This window comes from Diorhabda carinulata, chromosome X (genome assembly GCF_026250575.1).
Source record: "Diorhabda carinulata isolate Delta chromosome X, icDioCari1.1, whole genome shotgun sequence".
Taxonomy (NCBI): Eukaryota; Metazoa; Arthropoda; class Insecta; order Coleoptera; family Chrysomelidae; genus Diorhabda; species Diorhabda carinulata.
The window spans coordinates 35,648,678-35,674,566 of NC_079472.1; the positions used below are offsets into that span (position 1 = coordinate 35,648,678).

General features: G+C 31.3%; 1 protein-coding gene across 5 annotated transcripts in view; it reads left to right on the top strand.

The window, feature by feature from the left end:
* Positions 1-25,889, top strand: part of LOC130901707 (calcitonin gene-related peptide type 1 receptor) — a 200,808-nt gene that overhangs the window by 140,196 nt on the left and 34,723 nt on the right. For all 5 annotated transcript variants that reach the window (XM_057813247.1, XM_057813248.1, XM_057813246.1 and 2 more), the window contains 2 exons: positions 5,202-5,328; positions 21,102-21,328. In XM_057813247.1, coding sequence (XP_057669230.1) covers positions 5,202-5,328; positions 21,102-21,328 — 354 coding nt within the window. The remainder of the gene's footprint in view (positions 1-5,201; positions 5,329-21,101; positions 21,329-25,889) is intronic.

The following is a 25,889-nucleotide window of genomic DNA, read 5'->3' on the forward strand; positions in this document are numbered from 1 at the left end:
CTCTTAAAATTGTTCTATTTGATGATAATTACAATTTTCAACAATTATGTATGATTTTTTTATTACAAAAAGACCATTTGGGATTATGCCGCTAGTCTGAGCGTCATTAACCCTTAGTGACTTATTTTTTCATTCTTATATGCAAGGGACCACCGTTAAAACGTCTTGGACCGAAGAAGACCTTAAATGTGCTGATACTGCGATCGAAGAAGTTTGGCGCAGAAAAGATATGAAGATACATTCAATATCTAAAACATAAAAGAAGACCAATCTGGATTTCGATTTATAAACTTTATTATATTTATTAAATTAATCTCACGTAATAATGGAAAAAATTGTTGCTAATTTGTGATTGTAGATTTTAGCTAAGAAAATCTCTTTAAATTAAACGTATATTACTTGTTAATTTTCTCAAATTAAGTTCATAATACATAATTAGAAAAAATTGCATGTTTTCCTTAAATAAACATCGTTCTCCCTTCCTACTTTACTAATAAATTCTCAAACCTTCGATTCACTACTATACTGTTAGCAATCGACCAAATTACAGAAGGAAATTCAAAATAACCGCTTAGAGTTAATCAGTAGAACGACCGTTGTGTTACCAGGCCAACGCTCAATCAAAAATTTAGTGAACTCAGTTTTAAGATACCCACCATATATTATGGATATTGTATGATTATTTGTTTAGGTCATGGAAAATAATATCATGCAAGATGGACTGAAAATTTTGTTTCGCTGACTCATACATGGAGTTACAAGTATCAAACCAATTCGATTTTCAGTTAGTTCCAACCTTCAAAAACCACGTGTATAAATTTGAGAGAGATTCTTAGTTTTTGGGTTGCAGTATTTTGAGAGAAGTTGATTTGAAAATGGCAAAATGTCGAAATTGTATAATTTGGGCTTCAAATTGCTTCCACATTAACCTATTTTCCATATCTAGCCACCAGCAACTTTTTCATTCTCTGACCTTAAAAATATGCCCGCTTGAAAGGGACTATCGCCGAAATTTAAGTCTATTCTGAAACTAAACACAAATTCCACTTTAAAAAGTGTATCGCAAAGTTGTGTGACCGCTATAGTCTTTGTATGGCCCTCGAATGCAACTATATTGAATAATAAAAATAATAATGTCACTAAACAACAAAAGTCCTACAACAATGAAACTACGATATGCGTGTCCTTGAGTAGTATCGATTAATTGATTAAGTGAGAATGAGAAAATAATTTTAAGATGACTCTCATCTTCTATATTACTTTATCGTTCGTATTTTTTTCACAAACTTCATTTATGTAAACTCGAATATTACTTTCCAAACATATTTCAATCATAATTTTATGTACGGCTTATAAACGTTTAATATCGTCGTTCTGATAATATGGTAACTATCTCTCCATTTATAGAGATATTTTCAGGGAATATTCGTGCTCACAGCAATATAAAATTTTTATGACAATAATAATAAATTTAGCTCTAGTTATATTGGTCTAATACATCTGGTTTTATTACCTAGGTAATAAATCAATCACAAAAAGTATCTCATATGAATATATTTTCAAAAAGTATGAAAAATTTGTGACCTATGTTGACCTATGTTGGGTTCTATTTTCCTCTTGTCATCTTAACAGACTGTTTTGCGTCGACTTAATGAATTGGCTCACGCTATAGTGCGAATGTAGCAAATTGCAAGAAAGTTAGTATACGAGGGCTGCTACATAGTTTTGAGATATGACGACATTAATTTGAATATGTCAAAACTAGCCTTGTCATGAAGTTTTACATTTTTAATGGTGAACGTACCCGAACGTGTTAGCTGGCAAAAAGATTTGTTCACGTAGGGTAAAGTATAATTTGACAATCGCTCAAAAATCGCGCTGCTTCAAAAATTCGTGACGAATCATGGATCTATGTATATGAGCCCGCAACAACGTAAAAATAGACTTTATGGATCTTTCAAAACGGGCCAAATCCAACGAAATTTGTTCGCGCACGAATCACTTCGAAGCAACTGTTTTTCCTAAATAGCAGAATGCCTTCTTTGCATTAAAGCAACATAGAATGATCAATTCTGAATGATACTCCAACATTTGTTTGCCAAAACTGAATCATTCTCCACCCAATGATTTCTTCATATTCCCACATATTAGAAATATTTTGTGAAGTAAAAGTTTTACTACACCTGAAGAAGCGATTGGTGCATTTAAATCAAATGTTTTGATCGTATCCCAATCAGAATGTAAAAAATGCTTCGAAATTCAATATCTAATTTTATATTTCGTATATCATTAGCTAATAATACTGTGAGCTATCCCACCAAATTCTAAAATAATTAATTATTTTTCGAGTTCCTCTCTAAGATCTTTTATCAGTATTTCGTTCTTGTACAAAAACTATATAATCAACTTGATTCCTTCAAATATGATCACCACTCTATATACCCAATTCAACTAGTTCAGTTTAATCTCTCCTACGGAGATAAAATCGACGGTTCTCATAAAGCTTGAACATATAAATCGTAGTTGATGAGACTGTATCAAAAATATATCTTTTGAGTTACTTTATATCCTAATAAAATTCAAACTAGATGTACATGTTTTTATGCTAGGGAAGCAAAAAATTCGTTCAATTTGTAAACGATTTTCTACAACCAGTGATGTACTAGCAGATATTAATGAATAAAATGCCTTGAGGCGGAGCAAACATTGCATCTCATGTTATATCTATTGGAATAATTTTTATAATTAAGCAAATATTACGCCGACATGCAAACAGGATGAAAATTGAGCGTATCATGTTAATTATTTTTCATTCGGAGTGAAAAATATCATATTCTGAATTTTACTTTTATGTTTCTCTACTTTCTCACTTTATGTTGTCGTCTATGTAACATTCGGCAACTGCAGTAGATTTACACCCTTCTCATTGCATCAGACGTTCTTTGGCACTAATTTTGATAAATGTATATTAGCATTAAATCGCCATGGAAAGGCAACTTTCCCCATTTCTTGAACAATATCCTATTTTGTTTTTTATAAATACTTAATTGTAAAAGACAGCTGTCAAATTTTAAGGTTTGAGGTCCCTCAATTAGTTTGTTCATTATTTTTCTAAACAGTACGTGAGAAAAGTTTCCGATGTGGGGATCAAAAATTGTTGTTTAACTGAGATAAATGCAATTGAGGCAAAGATTGACTTAAAATATATTATTATGACTCCAAAAAAAAAATGAAAATAATCCTCATAAGAGTTTACTCACTATTTTACATGAACATTTAAACTTCAAAAGCCTCCTTTCTCAGATTAGAACAAAATTTAACGAGTAATTTGAGATTCAGATCAATGTTTAGCAGAATTTTTCACCTAAGTAGGTGTCCATTTTATACCATACAATTACATGGACTGATACTTGGAGCAGGACTTACATCAAAAAAAATACATGCTAGATTTTATATTTCCTTGATTTATACCAAAAGAACCTCAAAGTATTTTCCTTGCTTCCATGATTCAGAAATTATTTACGATTATTTCGTATTATTATTGGCGTGAAAGAATCAAAATCGATATCCTTCATTGTCCAAGGATCAAGACCCATAAATGATCGCTAAAATAATCAGAGAAGTAATGTTTCTGTTTTCTATCGATAATTGAAATGCAAAAAAAAATTGTTTCAATTATTTATATTTTGAAGAAATGTAATTTTTTTTCAAGAAAGCGAATCGAAAATCCTAATGTTAGTCCTAATAGATGTTTTGCCACTCAACTTTTGCTAAGGATAATAGGAAGAGTAGCGTTATATGTAACGGGATAGTCTAAAATGACTCCTGGATTCTGTAGGTGTGTCTATATTTCACGATACAATCAGTATATAATTCAAAGCCTGCTCGGAAACAAGATTAAAGATTAACTGTGATTATCACTATATATTATTGGACCAATCTAAGAAGAAAATCTCAAAAATACGACAGAAGATAAAACCAACAGTCCAGATCTGGCCTAAAGTGACTGTTTTAAAACCATAAAAAATGGAAATTAAAAAGGATGAAATGTGGAAGTCGCCGTTGTAACAGGGCAAAGAAAATATTGTTCTATGAAAATTGCATAGCTTTTGCGAATTAATAGTAACTCCATTCACAAAAAATACGACCGCCCAACACACTTACAATTACATTGCCTCGTATTTCGAGAACCAAGTTTTATCTAACGAAACTGAAACTAAACTGTTCTTGGAATGTGTACCTGGTGCAATCAAGAAACTTTAGATTCTTTTAACATAATCGAACAAAGCTGGCTCCACGGACTATGTAAGAGGACGAGTTCGTAACAATACATCTGATTTTACTATTACAAATAATCCTTAAAATGAAAATGTGTTCCACACTGTATATTTGACAGTGTTCAACAATCAAACAAATCGTATACTGTGAATAATGATAATGATACTATTAACCCGTCACATCAATTTGATTCTTTGCGCTACCAATTCCTTAAATTACTAGATTAATTAAATGAATTCTCGACTCTAATATAAGATTCGTAATTTTGGCGATAGCGCAGATGTCGCCAATTTTTAAAGTCGCGTTAACCCCAAGGGTCATTTGCGATGAATTGCCATCCACTTTGCTACAGACTTTGTTCTTTTGATTACACAAAAAACTAATCCTCATGTGGCACTACTTGAATCATTCCTTTCGAGATTTAACTGGTACATGGCATTCAAGCCAATCAGTTTATTCTTTTGAAAATATATTTTTCATATTCTTGAAATATTTTGCCAAATTTTGGAAATTATGTTTATCACTGAGCAAATTATGATGAAATATAAAACATAAAATGTTATCTAAAATAGTGCATAGTACACAATACATTTTTTAAAATGCTTGAGACGATATTTTAGCACTATAGTCGGGCTTATTTCTGCTTGTCTGATTTTCCTACCATTTAACAAGTTTATGATCCACAACAGATCTCTCTAATAATTCTGTTTTCCATGTAAGCTCCAGGGCATTTTTCTTGGAAAGCTATTTGAATACAAAGTTACAAAGTAAATTTTAATTTGTGTCGCTGTTGAGATATGCATGTCTTCAATCTAAATATAACAAATATAAATATAACAAATAATGTACACAACTTCTTTGATATTGTTTCACAAACTTCTATAACATTTTCAAATGTACTAACCATAGTTTTTCTATTTCAGAACATTGAGATGTGCTCGCATTCTTATACACATGAATTTATTTGCATCATTTGCTCTCAACAACTTTCTCTGGTTGCTGTGGTACTATCTTATGTTCGACGAGACTGAAGCACTATTTGCTAACCAGGTATGTAACTAATTTTTTATAACTATGGATCTCAACAGTTTTCACTTAAAATTTCTTTAAAAGTATTATCGGTTTTCATATGTGAAAATTTCCACCTTCCTATGTCGTAACTTGCTAAGGTTAGTCTTCAATTAAATGAAGATTACATTTGCTCATTTTTCTTTTAATCAGTCTCTCTTTTGATTATTTACGCCACAGTACGTTTTTATGAAAAATTATGAGGTGTGATAAATATAAAATTCGTGTATTGTTAAGAAATTATTAGAAACAAAAATTTAACAAGTAAAATATGTGAAATACAAGGAGAAGACACAGTTAATGAGCGAACAAAACAGCATTGGTTTGATCGTTGCAATGATGGAGATTTGAAGCTTAAAAATCGTTTGCGCTTAGGTTATCAACCTTCGTGGTATATTGAGGTTATAAGGGAAGCATTAGAAAACCAATTAAGTACTAGCACTCGCTAATTATTGGATCTTTTGAAGATACCATACACCTCAATTCAAAATCCACCAAAGATCTATAAAAGTTGTCGAATAATGCCACACGAATTGACCAAGATTCAAGCTAAACGTCGAGCAGAGGTACGTGAACAGCTCCTGGTTCTGTTAAAAGATGTTCGTTTTATTAGACTTCATATATCACGAAGAGCTGTGCACAATGCGTTTTTGTATATCAGAATATTTTAGTAGTAGCTCTGACTCTGACTTCAGATAATGGTACTGCTACGAACGTGTCTTCGCCCTAGAGCCGGTCCTGCCTAGATTTAGTGAAATTCTAAAACTCGGTGAAGGCGCGCGCGGTGCCTTTGACTTGCTTTTTATAAACCGCGGAATCCGTTTGATGTTTGTTTTTTATATCCGTTTTTATAGCAAGCGGTTTATTCACATTATTTATTTTGGATAATATATAGTACTGTTTATTTATTTCTTATTTTTCTAGAATTCGTTAGGATATTTAGCGCAGTTAAGTTCAGTTTATCATAAATAGTCGTAGTGAACAGAACGGATTGCAAAGTAATCGAAGAATTCAAATAAATTATATAAGTTAGTTGAGTGATAGTGATAAGTGAATTATTATAAGTTAGTATAGTGTATATTGTTTAAATAAATTAAGAACGTAAGAGACCTTGTTCATTAATTTACCCGACGATCAGAATAAATAAGAAAAACATTACAGTACTTACGAAATTCCATCGAAATATCGAATTGTCAAAGGAATATAATCAATTATGATTGTGGGCTCTAGTACATAACAAATTATTGATCGCTTGCAACACGTATGTGGTGTAAAAAACCTTTCGCGATTAGGTGAGCTTCACTGAGATAGTTCTTCAGTTTTTCTTAGAAATCTTAAGAGATCGAGACGTATGACTGCAGGAGGTCCGAAGAGCTACGATCAATCAACTCTAAATTAATGTTTACATGATCATTTTCTTGAGAAAAAATTGGTTGCAACGTACTCGTGACGATTTGCAAAAGGTGCGTTCACTGTTAAATAATGATGAACTTCAAACTACTATCTCAAAAGATATTCCTATCTGCCAAGAGAGCCGTGTGGGGCTACAAGAAGATTCAATTACATAAACAACAGCGAAGAAAATGTCTATCAAAATAGTTATGTACGCGGTTTTGTTTCATGGTATATTATCAATGAAAGAAATTAAACTTGAAGACTAACGTACAGTTACGGCAAACTGATACACTAAAAATATCTCCCTGCAGTTCTTAAGTCACACACTGTATGGCAGACAGTTGAATTTTGACGTGAAAATAATGTAAATGTCATTGAGCATTTCTGGTTATTCCATAACCTGAAGAAACATCACATAGTCGACTTCTCCCGATGTGGGATGTTTGTTTGTACATCTATCTCAACCTGAATAGATATTTCATTGATATTTTCAATATTATAATGAATCTCCGTATATTTCTATTGGAATTTTTAATGGAGTGTTCAAAAAACGTTTGTTGTGGAGCATATGAGGTGGATATTCATAACAAAAATTTCGAGCTGCACTTGTTCGAAAGTTAATTATCCCTATTAAACTTGCCATGGGGTTACCGATAATTGAGTTTTGACTCGCTCGGATTCCAAATCATGCAATATACGAATGCTGATTAGTCAATTCAATAGCTGCGTCAGAATAAAAATCCAATAATTGAGGAGTTGAATTTCAAAACATCTCATTTCTATTTTGGAATATATTTCGGAAACTACTGTTGAAATTTTATGTCTAGAGATCCAATATTTTTTTTGGTTGGAATATAGAATGTTATAACAACAAGAAATATATTTTTTTGTTTATTATCTAAATTCATGAGACATAGTCCTTGTTTTATTTAAAAATATTTTTTTAACTTAAATTTTTCCCCTGAAGCAAATAGCTGTATAGAAAAAAATAAACCCAACCATAATTTAAAAATTTTTTAATAAATTGAGTAGAAAGTAGTTAAAGTAGTTAGTCCTTTGCGAACGCACAAAAACTACAGAATTACAAGATTAAAGCTTAACTGAAATTTTAGAACAAAAAAATAAGAACTCAAATATTAGTCATCATCTTTTAAGGGTTATATCTCGGAAAAGGGTGGGCTGAACAACAAGATGTTACAAATAATCATCTCCCTGTAGATATATATTGATTAGTTCATGGTATAATTGAAAATATACAATATAAATTCAAAGTTATAATGTACACTGTATACTAAAAATATATTGACTCAAATTTCCGCGTAATTCCCCGATAAAAAATTGATGAAATAGCTATTGATTTCATATTTGAATTTTATCACTCTTAGATTTATAACAAAAATGCATTGATTAGGTTGTCGTGCTGCAGTCAAATGGTCTCGGGCTCAAAGCTGACTGGAATATGCGATATTTTACTTTTTTGATTAAATTGATTTGATTTTTCTAGTTTCATAGCTTTGATATCTCAATGATTCGTGAGCGCTGCTTACAATCCTTTAGTTGTTAAATCGAATCTCATTAGGGCAGTGGTTTCCAGCCTGTTTTTGTAAGATTTGTTTTACCACATTTAAAATAATTATTTCTCGTATCTTATTTCTTTTTATCTATATTTTCACATAATATTGTATATTATTTTGTAGCCCCTTAAATAAATTACAATATCAGTTGAATAATCTCGAAAATACTTTGTTAGAAACATTAAGGAACCGCAACAAATTTGGGGCGCAGTTACAAAAAGGCTGGAAACCACTGCATTAAGGGCATTAATAAAAATGTTAATTTCTCTTACCAAACGAAACTTCAACTGTTGATTTATTTTTTGTGTGATAAAAATGAACAGGGTAAAATAAAATTGAGAAAAAATTTTTTGTACATACTATATTCAAATATATATATTTAAAATGCACTATAAAATAAACAATAAAATTTTTTGTCGTAAATTTTTGTACATCCTTTAAGAATGATTTGAATAATAGATGCTAATTATAATGGAATCTAAATACAAGAACGTAAAGAAAAGTTCGTCGTGTAGAAATTGTTGTTCACTAAGAATTAGCTATTGGTTGCAAAATAGATTATATAGAAAATAATTTGATGGTTTCACTAAGTTTATTTGCTGTTTAAATATTTTTTCACGCATTACAAACATAGTGGACAAACTTTTCTTCGTATTTCTGTTCCTGTATGTTTTCCTGTATAGTTTTTTACATTTTGAAGAACCTCCTAATTCTATTCGGTTTTTCCATACTATATATGTAGATATAAAAACGATTTTGAATTGAAGATCAAAGATTTGAATTGAATTGAAGATCAAATGCAGTTTAATCCTAATTGATTAATATAAAAATTTCACGATTATAATGTTTTTAACTATAATCACTTTATAATATCAGTTCCAGGACTAAGTAAATTCCAAAAACTGTCGATCATCATAAATTTAAACGTGCACTTCTATTTCAAGTTTACTTCCTATTTGTATTTCCAGAACCAATCGTATCGCAATACAGTTTACTTTAACAAAGTTCCCAATTAATTGATATAGTCTCGACTATCTTAATAAGTGAAATTCATTCAGATAAAGTAGTTGTTTAAATATTCAAAACTAGATATATACAGTTTGTAAAGTAAATCTTCTTAAAGATCTTTTTGGATCTAATTGATAGGAAAAGAAAAAAATCTCTTCGTCGTTTTATAGTAGTGTGGAGTGTGAAAAAAGAGCGAAAAATATTTGGAGAAAGAAGGCAAATAGTAAGTCGAGAACAAAGCAAGTTTTTATTACAACAGTCATCAGCCAATCATCATAACAAAAATTCTTTGTTCGGTGTAAATAATATTGATTTTAAAATCATTTATTCGAAAGCTCTAAAACATATAAGTTCATTTCGTGTCAGATACCAACTGTTTTTGTTTTTCATAATATTCTACTGACAAACCAAAATCTTTCTTTAAATTGATTACTAGGAATTAAACACAACAAATAGGAGCTCTGTGGATTCATCTTTTCAGGTGAATTATTCCGCTTTCTTTGTTCACTCTCCAACCTGTCACAGATTCTTGCTTGCTCCCTTCACTATCGTTTTTCACTTCCTTTTATCTTCTACGATTTTAATCCAATACCTTACCCCCAATTTCAGCAATATCCTGCATTATTTGTTGTTGCCAGCGTGCTTTAACTCTGTTACCTCATATCAGGGATTTCGGATATTATCTTCGTATATGATTCAACAATTTCAGCCTCTGGATCTTGATTACTGTCACTGTATCATCCTTTTTCTACTTCGTACTTGATCTCGTGGTTTATTCTTAGGTATTTTGTCTTGAAAGTCTTGACAGGTCCAAGTATCTTCCTTAAAATTTTCTCTCCAATATTCGAAGATCTTTGTTCTTCCCGAACAAGTGAATGGTTTCGACTCCAGATGTAATGAATGGTCTGATTCCTGTTCCATATATTCTCAACTTTGTGTTCATGCTCAGCTCTACACTCCAAGAAATTTCATTCAACATCAGTAAGATTTGATTTTCTCCGTCACATCTATGAGTCCATTCTTTGCCTTGGTCACACCCAAATCAAATATTGTCAAAGAAAATAGGTAACTTGTCATCTCTTGTTTATTACAGGAAAATGTTCCATCTTGCAAGAAGCAATAGTTTCCAAATAAATTTGGCTTTTATTCATAATCAGATATTTCCGCAAATTATAGAGCAGGAATTATCTTTTTTCACAACAATAGTACATTCTAAACATATTATTTATAGCTAATATCGTCTAACATCTTCTCTGAAGAAGATAGCTTGGTTAACGAAATACCTCTAATTGTGAATATTGATAAAGTGGTTGTAAATATATATACAGTGGTTGTTGTAAATAATGAATGCTAGATCATGTCAAATATATGTTGAAATATAACTTTGTATATACACAAAAGTCTAGCAAGATGGGTTCTTCTAATGTCACCATTTATATTTAATTTTCATTAATAACCAGTTTTGTTATAGACTACTCAACAACTTCTCTTATTCAGGTTTTTTTGCGTTTTTTGAGGTTTTTCCAATCAAAGCATAATGTGGTGCTTAACCTCGGATCTATTTCGTTGAGAAATAAATTGAAGAACGCAGGGTCAATGATTCTATATGAATTAAATGTTCAATATTCAATATTATACATGGTTGATAGTTGTGTAAATTCAATACATGACAATTTATAGTCCTTGTTAGTTGATAATTTACTAATTTCAAATTTTTTGGTATGTTCAAAAAATTGGTATGGGGTCCATAGATTGTGAAATTATTTGTAGTTGACAATTGTACGCGTGAAGAAATAAGGGGGGAAACAGAAAAAAGGTTTGCATGTATTTAACAAGAATTGTAATAAAAAAAAAGATCCAAAGGTATATATTCCCTTAATGTATGACAATTTACCCAGCTTTAGAATAAAGGTATTTTGAGAGAATACGAATAGCTTCCTTCACAATAAATTGTATGTATCGATAATAATCACCCCCCGCATATAGAAGGAAATATATTTAAAAACTGAAAAATAATTTTAGCTCTAGGGGATATTATCACCTTCGTTAAGTGCCCGAATACTCACATTTTGAGGTTATGCATCACTCATCAAACGATAATGCTCCATTGATCAATATCTACGGTTTATTTTCCACATTAATCTAATAATACTGATTCTGGTTTAGATATTAGATGATTGTATTAATCTAGTTGTATTAAAATGTTATTAGCTTAGTTGAACTCTCTGCTGCAATACTTGTCAAAAAATGTTAAAATTTCTTAAAGGATATACGTTTATAAACCTGTCTTCTATTTATTCCAAGGGTTCCACTTGAATCGCCTTAAGAATCTCTTACTCAAAACATTACAGAAGTTCACTCGATGATTCAATTAGTTGGAATAGATTGTGAAGTTTCTTCCTGAATAATGAAAATATATAGGTTGTTTCATAAAAACATATTTCTAAATTAAAAATGTGAGCCACATCAACCGTATTCAAACTTCTTGAAATAACGACACAAAATTTTTTATCAATTTTGTTGTTTCCATACTGTATAATCTGTATTTATTATCAGTTGTTGCGAAGTTGATATTTTTACTAACAAAGCTCATCAGATAAACACAAATTACTGTATTTTAACGAATTCACGCATAAATCTCGACATTACTTTGCGTTTAAATTCAATCATTTCGGAATTGTTAAATTGATCGTTAACATCCAGCGAATTTCAAACAAAAACTAATAAGTTTCATTAAAGAAATATTCACATGAATCATAAAAAAATAAATTCGGCAATTTTGTTGATCGTTCAGGAAAAATATTATAATAGGGAAGCCGTAGCTATTGGAATGTGTAATTAGATGTTGTTCCTGATAACGACTCTATTTTTTTTTCATTTTTCCATCTCAGTATTTCAAATAACATTATCTTGATGTAATAAAAATACTTCTATCGTAAAAGAAGCTTTTTCCGCTCATTTCTTCCTTATTTGTTGCGACGTTCGCAAATACTTTGAGAAAGTACGGACCAAATCTTTTGTTACTCTTTTCATCTGCGTCCACTGACCGACAGGTCCCATTTCACACACTTTCATGATTTACACACACTACCTGCGGAGTTGAGGTCGAGTTTTTTGCTCACTTACACAAACATAAAGATAGATAATGTCGAAAGAGACCTTCACCAAAGTATTCCATTAAATGGCAAAAAATCCTTACACTGAGAATAATGTGATTAATTACTCTTTTTGTTACATGCATTAGGACCCATCAAATAAATTAGTCTTGTACAAACACTTTTTCACAAAAATATATGATCAAATTATATATCATTTCCTAAACCAATGCAACAATTGTTGAAACATAGATTTTACAAAGAAAAGTATATCAATATAAATTTGTTGAAGTTAAAGAAGATTGCTCAAGTGATATTCGAAAATTCGAGTGTTTCTACCTGCGAAATTATGTACGAGGGTTAACCAAAATGTAGTGAATGTTTTAGAATTCAATAATTTCATTGCAATATTATATCCTCCTGATAGTTAAGTTGTCGCGTACACATATACCAAAATATAAGCCATGATCCGGCTCCTAATGGCAACTAATCTCACTTTCTGTATCAGCAATCGTATATTCAGTTTCATGATCTTCTTTGAAGCAACTACATTGTGCTAACGAGGAAGGAATTGAAGCAATAGCTACGCTCGCGGATTTGATTCCGAATCAGTAGAATTGATTTAGAATAGATTCTAAATTAGCCAATTAGCTTCGTCAGTAATGGCAACCGAGTTTGCGTGACTAGTGGAGTGAGTTCATCTGTATCAATATGCTTCACGGTTCAGAATATTAATATTGTCTGGAACTAAAATCTGAAGAAAACAGGCAATTTGTTTTTAAGGGATATATCTTCAAAACATATATCTGAATTGAAAAGAAAATCCATTAATTTGGATTATTTGGATTGTTATATATGATAAGCATTGGAAAGCTACACGGCACTAATTGAATTTTTGCAATGACACTCAAACAACGATAGTGAAACACAGGAATTTCATTGCTTTGTCGACTTCGTAATTATTTGCAATATAGGAAATTACTTCTGCATGTCCAAGTTCACACCATATGTGAAACTTTTTTATTGTTAATACTACTAAAAAAGTTACTCTTTTTATGAGCATTTGTAAACGGCCCTTGTTTGTATTCTCTTTCAATTGACCCCAAAAGAAATAATCTAACTGGGTTAAATCTGGTGACCAAAAAATCTCTGAAAATATGTGTATTACTCTTCCAAATATTGCCTTACTTCAAACGTACATGTTGTTTCATGTATTGGCAGGTTATCGATAAAATTTTTGATTTTTGTTTCCAATTTCATTTTTTTCTATCATCAATCATCAATATACATACCGTAGAAGAAAGAGATATTATTTACAGTATTTATTCTAAATAATTTCTAGAAAAGTCTATTTATTTATTTATTTTGTTTCTACATGTTATAGAACTATGTATAATTTTATTTAGGTATATAAATGATTTGTGTAAAGGCAGCTAGTTAGTTAGGAATAAATAGTCGTAGTGAAAGGAACGGAAATTATTCGATTTATAAGTAAATTATTGAAGTTAAGTGTATTGTATAGTATGTAAATAAATTATGAACGTAAGAGACAGTGTTATCAATTCACCCCACGAATAGAAAGAGTGAAAGTAAATACGAAAAACGTTACAATACTAAATCACTCATACGAATCTGTTAATTTCTGGAAATAAATAACTTCACATTATACAAGTACTGGACAATATGTATATTAAGGCTCTTGATCGTTAATTAGACAGTATTGGCAGATATGAAATGGGTCTACGCTTGGTGCTCTAATATAATTAACCAACATTAGAATCAGCTAATCAATATCCAATTTAAACCTCCGAGCTACTTAACAACACGACATAAATATAGGGACGGTAAATAAATAGTGGGGGAGAATTAATTGATCAAGTTAAAACACACAACTCTAATGTACGTAATCTGAAATGAGATTTATTTTCAAAGTGTGCGCGGAGGAGATCTACAGACTGATTATCTCCAAGGAATTCATTTCACAATTATAAAAAAATGTATTCCAATTAATTTATAATTGGTTTCACAGTGTTTAACAATCGACGAAAAAGAAGTTAATGCCTTTATTAGTAATTATCCAATATGCATAATTGCATTTAGAGACATATTAAAACTGTAGACTAGAGCTTATGCCTAAATAGTGTAATCATTTATCTAATCAGATACAATTATTTAATATACTATATATATAATATAATTACAAGCTACTATTTGCGTTATTTCGTTTATCTTTACATCTATCTTATCGTTATCTATCTCTTTCAAACGTTTCAATCCAGCATTTGTTTGTGAATGTATTAAGCTCGCATCCTCTGTATATATCAACTATTGATGCAATACACATGTTAAAACATGCGATAGAAAAGAACCAAGAATACAATATAGAAGATATATAGAAATTTCATTCATAGATATGCAGCAGGTTTTTCACAAAATAAAAAGAAAAGAGTTGAGTGAATGCTTCGTAACATATGAGAATCCCGCCAAAGTTAATAAACTGATGGAAAACTCAAGTGCTAAAGTAACAACACCATATGGTGATACAGAAAAATTCATTTTTAGACGATGCCATCTGGAAGTTATTCGCTCTGTATTAATTTACATACCGAAAGTTGCGTTATGAGTGTTCCATATAGTGGAAGTGACAGTTTCGTACTGTAAAACACTTTCAGGACGCTCTGGAGTAGACAACTTAACTTCCTTAAATGTGACTATCCACTTCAATCTTGACAGTTGACAGCTTCACTTAGATGATTTTGAATAACCTTAAATTTTCAATTTTCTGAAATTATTTGTTTTATCCGAATTTTTGTCTAAATTAATGAATAATAATGAATGGTGATGAAAAAAAAATATATCAGCGATGAAGATTTACTCGAATCCACCTGATCTCAGCCAAGAAAACAATTCGTTGCTGGATAAAACTCGTGCAAGGTACGAAAAACAGTAGGAGGTCTTTATGAAGTGGTATCACCAGAAAAAGGCGAAAACCCCTACGGAACACATAATGCTGGCTTATTTTTTAGAAAAATCTAAAATATGGAAAAGTTCTACTCTATGGTCTACATTCTCGATGATTAAAAGTACTCTCGCAATAAAACAAGATATTCACATCAACAAATATCCAAAACTCATCAATTTCCTGAAGAAACAAAACAGAGGGCCCTACAAAAAAAAGAAAAACTTTAACCAGAGAAAATATAATAGAATTCTTGTTACATACTTATGCGTCGTCCAAAAAAAAGTTGTGTACGCCGCGGCTGAAATAGTATTAATAAAGTAGCACTTTCAGTCCTTGACATACAAATAACTATTATAATAGATAAAGAGGGGAGATAAGACGAAGTAAATGAGTAAATGTAGCGAAAGAGTCGAAAAAGAAGAGATTGATGTGTGGAGGATGCGAGTTGGTAGTGGTGAAGAAATTCAGTAGCTATGTCTAATAATAATTGATGATAGAGATAGAACCGAAGAAGTAAGTTACAAGCAACGAATAAAACACTTAATTCAAATAGAAAATTCTGAAAAGCGAAGAAATAAAAATATGTAAATCAACATTTAGACTCATTTTTACTTATTCTGCTAATAAATTAAGAAATAGGCCGAAATGATGCTAAGAATAGAAAGAAAAATCATGAGTATATTCAAGGAAGTATACGAAGGAATAATAAGTGATTAATAGATAAGAATGATGGTCTTGTTGACGCAGGTTTGGAGAGGAAGAGGAAGAGAAAAAATATAGAGGGCTGGGAAACAAGCTGGAGGTGTTAAAGGACGGGAACTAAGTCTCCCTAAAAAGGAATTCGAAAAACTCGAAAGAACAGCCGAGTTCTACAAAAGGGAAGTCATGTCTTTTATTATCTTTTATTACGAGAAGTGATCAGAAAATATGGTTAAAGTATTTCCTCAGCAGTATCTGTATCTATTTTTACTAGTTCGCCAGTTGTGACACAAGGAATTAACATTGAAAATTGTTTAAAATTGAAGAGAAATGCTCCAGAAACATTGAAATTTGTTCATGGTGATAAAGTAGCATATTTAGAAACTAATAAGAAGTACAATGGAAAATTGGAAAGAGTGAGTTAAGATCGAGGATCGCTCGTGAATAACGATCTACAGAAAATATAAGTTAAAAATTTTTCGAGTTTTTTAAATTATGAATAGAAAGATAACAGTTATTCAATTGAGTGGTACTAATTATGCTTTTACTTGAGATAATGGGGTTGAGTAATGATTCACTTTGCCCTAAAAATTTCTGTCAATAAAAATCGACCATCAAGATCGTGAACTTAATTTTATTGTGACAGTATTCATATCAGAGTTCATCCCAAGTAAAATTTCATGTGTGAGTACTAAAAAGTTTGTGAAATGATGTGCGAAAGAAGAGACCTGAAGACTAAGTCCACAGCTTCATGGTTATGATAACGCATCAAAACTCAAATCAATTTGCCTGAGTTTTTGACCGCTAAAAGTCTTATATCTGTCCAGAACCATCTCACTCACCAGATTAAGCACCCCGGTAACTTCTATCTGTCTAACTCGAAAATGTACTAAAAAGGAAAAGTTTTAATAGTAACTTTCACCTTAACACAACAGATCAGACCTAATCCATTTTATAATACATAAAAAATAAGGGTTAAAAACTTGTTAGCTCAAATTCAAGGGCTAAGTGGGGGATATAGATGATGAATAATATCAATCTTAATACACTCAAGTATGTGTTTACTTTTGGAAATCGGAGCAATTATAATAACAAAATGGAAGTAAGCAGAGAGCGAGAGACAAATGATAGGATAAAAAATGGTACCACACAACTAAGATATGGTTTTTCGTTGTTTAAAAACAACGAGGGAAGACTTATCGTTTCTACATTTTCTTTTGAAATGTTCTTTCGTTTTCAGATCAAGTTTATACCCCATGGGCGATTAATCATTTCGTAATATTTGACTATGAAAAGGTCACGTTAACCGTATGTTATTTGGTTTTATTCAAAGTTAACTATGAAACGGTGAATTTATATTGGATGATATATGGCAGGATTCAATTTAAATACGAAGATATCGTTGATTGATTCATATGTTTGCACCGTTTATATTCGTCAAAATTCAAATGAATAATGGATACTTACAATGAACAAACATTGTAATATTTCATCAATAACTTCAATATTGAATTAATTGCCTCTGAAAGTTCATTAGGAAGAATTATTGAATCGTAGGAATCGGGTACTAATGATATATTAATGGTTGACATTTTGATTGACCATAACATAATTAACGCAAAACCACAATCACGACAATAGTAAACTTTGTTGGTTAATATTTGGATTCTCTATCTTCAGATTTATCAATTACGGTACACGTTCAACCATCAATTAAAATTTAAACCCTCATTGATGAGGTTAGGCCTCTCGTAAACAGCGCCACAACAAACGCTACTACATTTTCTGTGTTAAGTTTACTCTAGCGATTTATTTACGATAAGTAAAACTACACCCTGATTGATGATGATTAATATGAAAAGATATGGAATATATGACCCAAAAACTCATAGCTCAATATAAAAAATAAAATTTTTATTGAGGAAGAACGGAAAGACCTATAGGTAAAAAGGCATTATTCTGTAAAAAGAGTACAAATGGAGATAACAAAAGAATCTAAAACAATTTTGGAAAAACGTATACAGAGCAAAGCTGTAGGGATTGATAGAAGAAATTGGAAGCTACTGAGAGTATTTAGGCTGGAAAGATCTAGAGATCTAGAGAAAATTGCGACAACTACCGGGGACTTACAGTGCTGTGTACAATATCCAGAATTTATGGAAAAATCATAAAAAATAAAATCAAACAGGAATATTGCAACATGGAGCAGAAGAACAGGCAGGCTTCAGAGCGGGGAGGTCGACTATTGATCATTTATTTACGATTTTGCAAATAATTGAAAAGAAAACCGCCAAAAATCAAGAACTCCACCTTTTGTATGTTGACCTTAAAAAAGCATATGACAGCGTACCGCAAACAAAACTATGAGATGCCTTGGAAAGAACAAATATAAATGCGGCCCTAATAAAAGCAGTACAAAAGCTTTATGAAAACAGTAAATCACAAGTAAAAATAGGAAACAAGGTCTCAAAAGGATTCTCCATCAATAAGGGGTTAAAACAAGGATGCTGTCTGTCGCCCACACTCTTCAAGATATACATGGAACACGCACTAGCACACTGGAAAAGGAAATGTAAGAACATGGGCATCCCACTAATCGATTCCACACTATATACCCTGTGTTTTGCAGATGACCAAATAATCTTGGCACATGACTACGAAGACTTAGAATATATGACAAGAAAGCTAGTAGAGGAATACAGGAAATGGGGTCTAGAAGTAAATTTTAGTAAAACGGAATATATGTGTATTGGAGGAGAACAACAAAATTTAATACTTGAAGAAACACAACAAAAAATAAGTCATTGTACAAAATACAAATACCTAGGCATGATCATCACTAGTGATGGAAGATTAGATGAAGCAATAACACAAAGAAATAACCAAGGAAGACAAGCAATAAGACAACTAAATAGTGTATTGTGGGACAAACAAATATCCAAGGAAAACAAACATCGAATATACAATAGCATAATAAAAAGTATAACAACATATAGTAGCGAAATCTGGCCTCTAAAAGAAAAAACAGTCAAAATGCTTGAAGCCACAGAAATGGATTATTGGAGACGCGCGGCAGGAATATCAAGACTGGAAAAAATAAGAAACGACAGAATCAGGGAGATCATGAAAGTGCAACATACGATTACGGAAGACATTAGGGTGAATCAGTTAAGATGGTACGGACATGTCCAAAGAATGCCTGAAGACCGCATACCCAAACAAATTTTAAATTGGACACCACAAGGAAGAAGGAAAAGAGGAAGACCAAGATTAAGCTGGAGAGAAGGTATCGAGAAGGATATTCGAGAGAGAGGATTGGAAGAAGATCTTTGGGAAGATCGAGAAAAATGGAAACTGGGAATCGGAAGACGGCGAAGAACGTTTTAACCCGATTAATATATATATAAGATCTAGTATGAAGAGGATCACAAATGAGAGACTCAAGTAAAAACATATTATAGAGAGATAGGGAGCTGATCTGGTTTGGACATGTGCTGAGAGTAATGGATATGAGAAGCAAGTCATCGAGTAAAATCTGGTAGGAAATCCAGACGGAGAAAAGCTAAAAGCAGGATGATCGGAATAAATCAAGTAGAGAGTGATGGATATCAGGCAGCAGGACACATATGATATGGTAAAACTAATTTCGATACAATATCTAATATTGTTGATTTGTGAATTTTTATAAATCTTTTTATTTGCTTAAAGGGCTTAATGGTGAATCAAATAATTCTGGCAATTGAATATTTTTCTATGGATAAAAATTTTCGATTTTAGGTCTCTTCTGATTGATAATTAGTTTTTGAGAAGAGTGAAAAAATTGATATTTCAGTCGTTATCAAAATAAATCAAAACAACAATATTTCCACCTCTTTTAAAAACGAATTTCATTAAAAGGAGAGCTAAAATCGAAACTATTTATCAACAAAATCATATAAATAGGTCTGGTTTCCTGGTTCCACTCGCTCTGTCATTCTCTTATAATCTGCGTTTGAATTTTTTCTGTTCTAAGAGATGTACCGTATTCTCTATGCTCCCAATTTATAGCCCTTTCCCTCAACAACAAGTTAATATTTGACCGAATACAACTCATATGAAGTTTATTGAGATTCAAATACTTACTTACTATACTTACATTGATATTGCATATTTTTTTTGTAAATTGACAGCAACTTTTTTGGTCTTCTTAACACATGAAGTGAAACTCTCGCTTCGGATTCATAATGTATTGTAGTGTTATTTTTACCTTCAGAGAAGCTGATCCCCTCATTCCCTTCTACTACTTCAGTTTATAATTAGGCATTAACAGTGATATGTTGAGTCAACCATCCCGTCTGATTACTACCTTTTAAACTGGATTAGGATGAAAAATAAAATACTCTTTGAGTAATTCAAATAGATTCATAGCTTCTTGGTTTGACGAAACAAAATGGACAAAGGGTTCAGCCAGCTCATTTCGTAATTGACATTATAGTTTGTATTTCTTTATAACCTCTCCACCACATATAAGAATATTTGTTGTATAGGTGTTATAAAGAAAACAGAATATAAATATTAATCAGAACAGCACAAGATACGATTTGAATATTCACCTAGTAATATAAGTGTGGTGTGTTATATTTATTGGGTTCTCTGAATTGGATGCTCTGCCTAACTTACGTCCAAGATTTGTTATTCCTGATATTTACTTACGGTAATCATTGACATCTATAAATGTCAATGCCGTTCACATATGGAATAGTGGAATCCAAAAAATGTTGTTCATATCGCGAGTAGAAGGGGTTAACTTATTGGTTCTGTTAGGAAAAGAAAATCAAATGTAATATGAATAAAATTCAGTTCACCTTGATACACAAGAACTACCAAATATAAATTTTTTTAAGATACTTCTTACATGTAATACAGGATACCCTGATTGCAGTTTGTTTATACCGAACATTTTTTCTTAAACCTCAATATTAAGTCTCTAAAAGCACGAGTTGAGGTGAAATTAATAACCTACTTACCATTTATTTGTTTTAGGCGGTTTGTAAATCTCTCCACACCGTCCTTTACACCTGCCTAATATCAAATTATTCTTGGATGTTGTGCGAAGGCCTCTACTTACACACTGTCCTTGTTTGGGCGTTTATTTCCCAAAGGAACCTCTTGAAAGGCATGATATTAATAGGATGGGGCATCCCGCTGCTTACCACACTCATTTATGTACCTGTCAGAAGCATCTTTGGAGAAGGAGACGATTTAACTATGTAAGTAATATCATTGTATTATGTAATGTCTGAGGACGGTCGGTCCGTATTTTCAAACATGTTTACTTGAGGATGGAAACAATCTTTGTTTTTCCCTTTTGTTTACGTCATGTCATATAAAAAAATTGTTTGAATTTATGAAATATCACAAAAATACATAATACCGTGTAGCTAGTAGTGAAAAAAATTAATTGCAGTTAAATTAATCAAGTTAGATGCATTTTGGTTAGGTTACCGGTCCCTGCAATATCAAAATTTTGTAGGAAATACCTTCAAAGTTAGACTGGCCAATAACTATTAGGAATCTTATATCCCGGATATTATAGAAATAACATTAATTAATTGTATATTGGTTTTGTTGTAAGTTTAAGACAAGGATAAATAAAATGTACATATGTCCTTTTGTTCTAACAAAAATTTAATAACCAAACTATGATATTATGTTTCTTTGTTTCCTTTGTTTCTATTCAGTCATTTTAAAAGGTAGTTGATTTGAGAGTGCTCATAGTAAAAAACATCTCGAATCTGCCTACATGTATCAAATGATAAAGTGGATCGCCGAAGGGTTATGTGAAATTGGTTACCGTTCAAATTTTAAGTAAAGTGTGAAAATCGCTAGACATCAGCATAATAAAAGGATTGTCCCAGAAGTACCTGACCTCACCTAGAAATGGCAGTAGTTGCTTGAAAAATACCGATGTATTAGAAAGTACACGAACTATACAGTAAGTGTTGCAAGTTTGAAAACGCCACGTTGTTTAGTATTTGTTTGGTAGTAATGAATAGTGAACGTTTTCAGTGAATTTATAAACATGGAAAAAATTGGTATCGTTATGTACTTTATTTAAAAGGTATTAGTTCGACCAATATGAAAGCTGAACTAGATTCTGCTCTTACGTTACAAACAATTAAATATTGGTTTAGACGAGGCCGTACGACATGCGAAGACCAGCATCGCAGTGGTCGACCAAATGAGGTTACAACTCCAGAAATGTTGAAGAAAATCCACAAAGAGGTACTGGATGATCGTCGACTTAAAGTATGTGAGCTAGCAGATATAGTAGGCATTTCAAAAAGTGGCTATTGGTGGAAATTCTATCAGCGTTCAGGGTGAAATTTGATTAATGGACGCACATATTTGAGAGTACTACATTACTACAATGACTACTCCGAGATTACCTATTAAATAACTTATTTTATCCGAATACAAAGGAATAAAAAAAACAGAAACGGAGTAAGAGCTTTATATACTCAGACAAAACATCTTATCAAATTCATGCAAGAGGTACCAAATATGTAAATCAAGGATATATACTGAACTTATTACCAATAACCATGGTTAGGTTAAGTTAGAGTAAGTTATGTTACCATTTACCATGGTTTTATGGTGAATAAAAAGGAGAGAGAGATAAGTTAAATAGTATTAAGTAAGACACTGTAAAATTGAAGATATTAGGGGATACTACATGCAAATGACGTAGTAATAATAGCACAAGATGAAAAAACTTTGACCTAATTTTGAAAATACGCAACGAAAGTCTACAGGTAACAAATTATAAATTAAAAAAAAAACACGATAAGACTAAGAGGATGATAATAAGCATAAGGGAGAAAACACATGAGATAATACTAGAAGAATTTAAAATAGAATAGGTTAAAAATTTGAAAATATCAACACAAGATGGAAGACAGGGAAAGGGAATGAAAAAAAGGACCGGAGCAACTTGAATACACGGAGTTTCTATTAAAAAAAATAACATGACAAATAAAATCAGGAATATTAAAAAAAATCAGAAGTATGATCACTTACACAGACACTAAAGATAAACTGCACAGAAATAAGATTTTTAAGAAAATAGAAAAACAAGATACGACAAAATAATGAATAACATGATAAGATAAACTTTGAATTGATAACCCATTTAAAACAAAATCGATTGAAGACAATTAAGATGGTTTGATCACGTCATGAAAATGGAAGAAGCACGAGCTTAAAAAAGGCAGAAAAGGACACCGAGTAGGAATTGGACAGAAGGAATGAAGATGGCGGGAAAAGCGAGGAATAAGTTGGCAGTGAATAAATCAAAATGGACACAGACAACTATGGAAAAAAACTCACCTCAACTCCAGCAAGCCTTTCTTGTGAAAAGTATTGAGCTTCTAAGCTTATTTTGCCATTTATAGGTGCTATTGGCAAAAACTGAGTTGTTATGTCTAAACGATTGAATATCTGATACCACCCTATCAATACGTTCGATAAGTTAACAGAAGATGCCATACAACGCTGGATAAGCTTATCTCAATCTCCTTGATCCATAATGTGTTGAACATGGTTATAGAAACTTTATTCGTGCCAGTGATACATTTTAAAAATAGTTTCGATCTTTATCGTTTTCTAGTTCTGTATTGAACTTATAAATTTAAAATGATATCTTTAACAAAATGTGATTGTTGCTATTCTTGAAATATTGGTTATAAATTTACTAAACATAAACCACTACCGAAAAGTTCTCAAAAATACTTAAGAGTACTGTATTTTGAATTCAATTCTGCGGATTTTCCTTATATAGTGAGGAATAAGCTGTTGATAATTTAGAAAACAATTTGTTCTATTATACTAAATTTTTATTCATATTAGTTTTGTTATTTCAAATGAATAATTCAGTTCTTATTTTTCAAATTTGAAGAAATTATGATAAGATTTCAGAATGTCCTAACGGAAATGTCGTGAGAAAATCTACCATCAATAACAGTAACGACACTGAAAATCGGCAATAACTAACAATTTTATGTTGAAAATGATTAAGTATAGCAGATATGCGATTTTCAAAATTTTCGAATGCATTTGTTATCAATTCTTCTTATCTCTGCATATTTTCCCATATTTATAAATCATATTGGGTGATCGTGGGAACTGATCAATAAAAACCACGCATCCTAATCCATTTTATAAGAAGTACATTAGTATTTTGGTCAAATATAAAGTCAAAATAATAATATGAGTTGGTATTATCTGAAATATTTACATTGATTTCGAAATAACCATCACAGGCTTAATACTATTTACCAACAGAAAGTTGCTTTCTATCAAAAGGGGATTTTTTGAGGATATTCCGTGTTGGATTTCCGCTATCACAATTACCAGTAGATTTATGTTCCAATTAGTGAAAAACTGTAGCCTTATTAGAAAATAACTGAAGCAGCATTTGAAAAATTGGGATCGTTTTGGTAGTCAAATTTTTTCATCGTGGTTTTAGCAAACTCTTTAAGTCTATCGAACTAACAATCTAACAAATTCTGAATCAACCTGTTTCATGTAAAATTCTCGTTACGGATGTTTGCGAAATATTTCCCTGAATATTTGTCTAGTAGTTTAGTGCGGATCTTCTAACATGACACAAGCATCTAAATATTTGTTTTCACTCAATGCAGTTTTCTTTGGATAAATCCTGCAATTCTTTTCCGAGGTAATTGAGTTTCTCCTTAAAGGTTTGCGAATGTAATCTTGAAATACGAAAAGGATTCTCATTGTATAATAATTAGCAGTATTTCAAATATATTGTATAATAAATCAACAAAGTAGTATAAAATTTTGCGAAAGTTTGTTACAAAAAATATTGTTTTTTGACAAAATATTTTAAATAATTGATCGGTTATGTGTAGTAAAAAAAGTTTTAATGTTTAATCTATTAAACAAGCAATAGAGTAGATTTCACAAACGTAGACAATCGAATATAAATTTCGAACATTCACCCAAATCTTCTGTATTGAATATTTCCCAACTTTTTACAATATATAAAAAAACTTTCTCAAGAAATTACTGGAAATTCAAAACTTCCCCAACTGGAAAACTACAGATAAGATTATAAACTGAGTTTACACTTTTTAAGTGAACACATATAACAAGTTATATATCTCTTACCGAAGAATTTGATATCTCAGGAAATTTTAAAGTTTTCTCAAACAATCGGCAACGTTTTTTTCTCGCAAATCCAACAAATTTTTTTCGGGAACTGTCTCAAATGAAACGACGATAACTTTTGAATATATACCATGTAATTAAATTTGACCCGGACTGACAAAAAAAAATATTTTAAACAAATCTTTTTATTATCGCCTACAAAATAGGTTCCTATGAAGACAACACAAGCATACCAATGCTTAATCTATTTTCCCATACACTTGTTTTAAGTCTCGACTGATATGGCCTCCAGAACCTCAAACGAATTACTTCTCATGGCATCAATGGACTCATGGCGCGGATTTTTAAATTCAAAAAGAGTAATAATGAACCAAGACTGATAATTACGGCAATTTATCAATGACTCTTTTGGTATTTGGAAAAAAATCAGAAACGGTCCTGCTGGAATGTAACGACGAAATATCGTGGTGAAAAATTTATGAATTGCCTGTCCAAAATTTATTTTTTTATAAAAATTGTACTCAAAATCCATCAAAATATGCTAAATTCAACAACAGAATTTACTTCTATTCATGTAACTCGATCGATTATTGATATTATAGTTGATGGATTATAAATGTATGGAATCTTTCAAAAAGT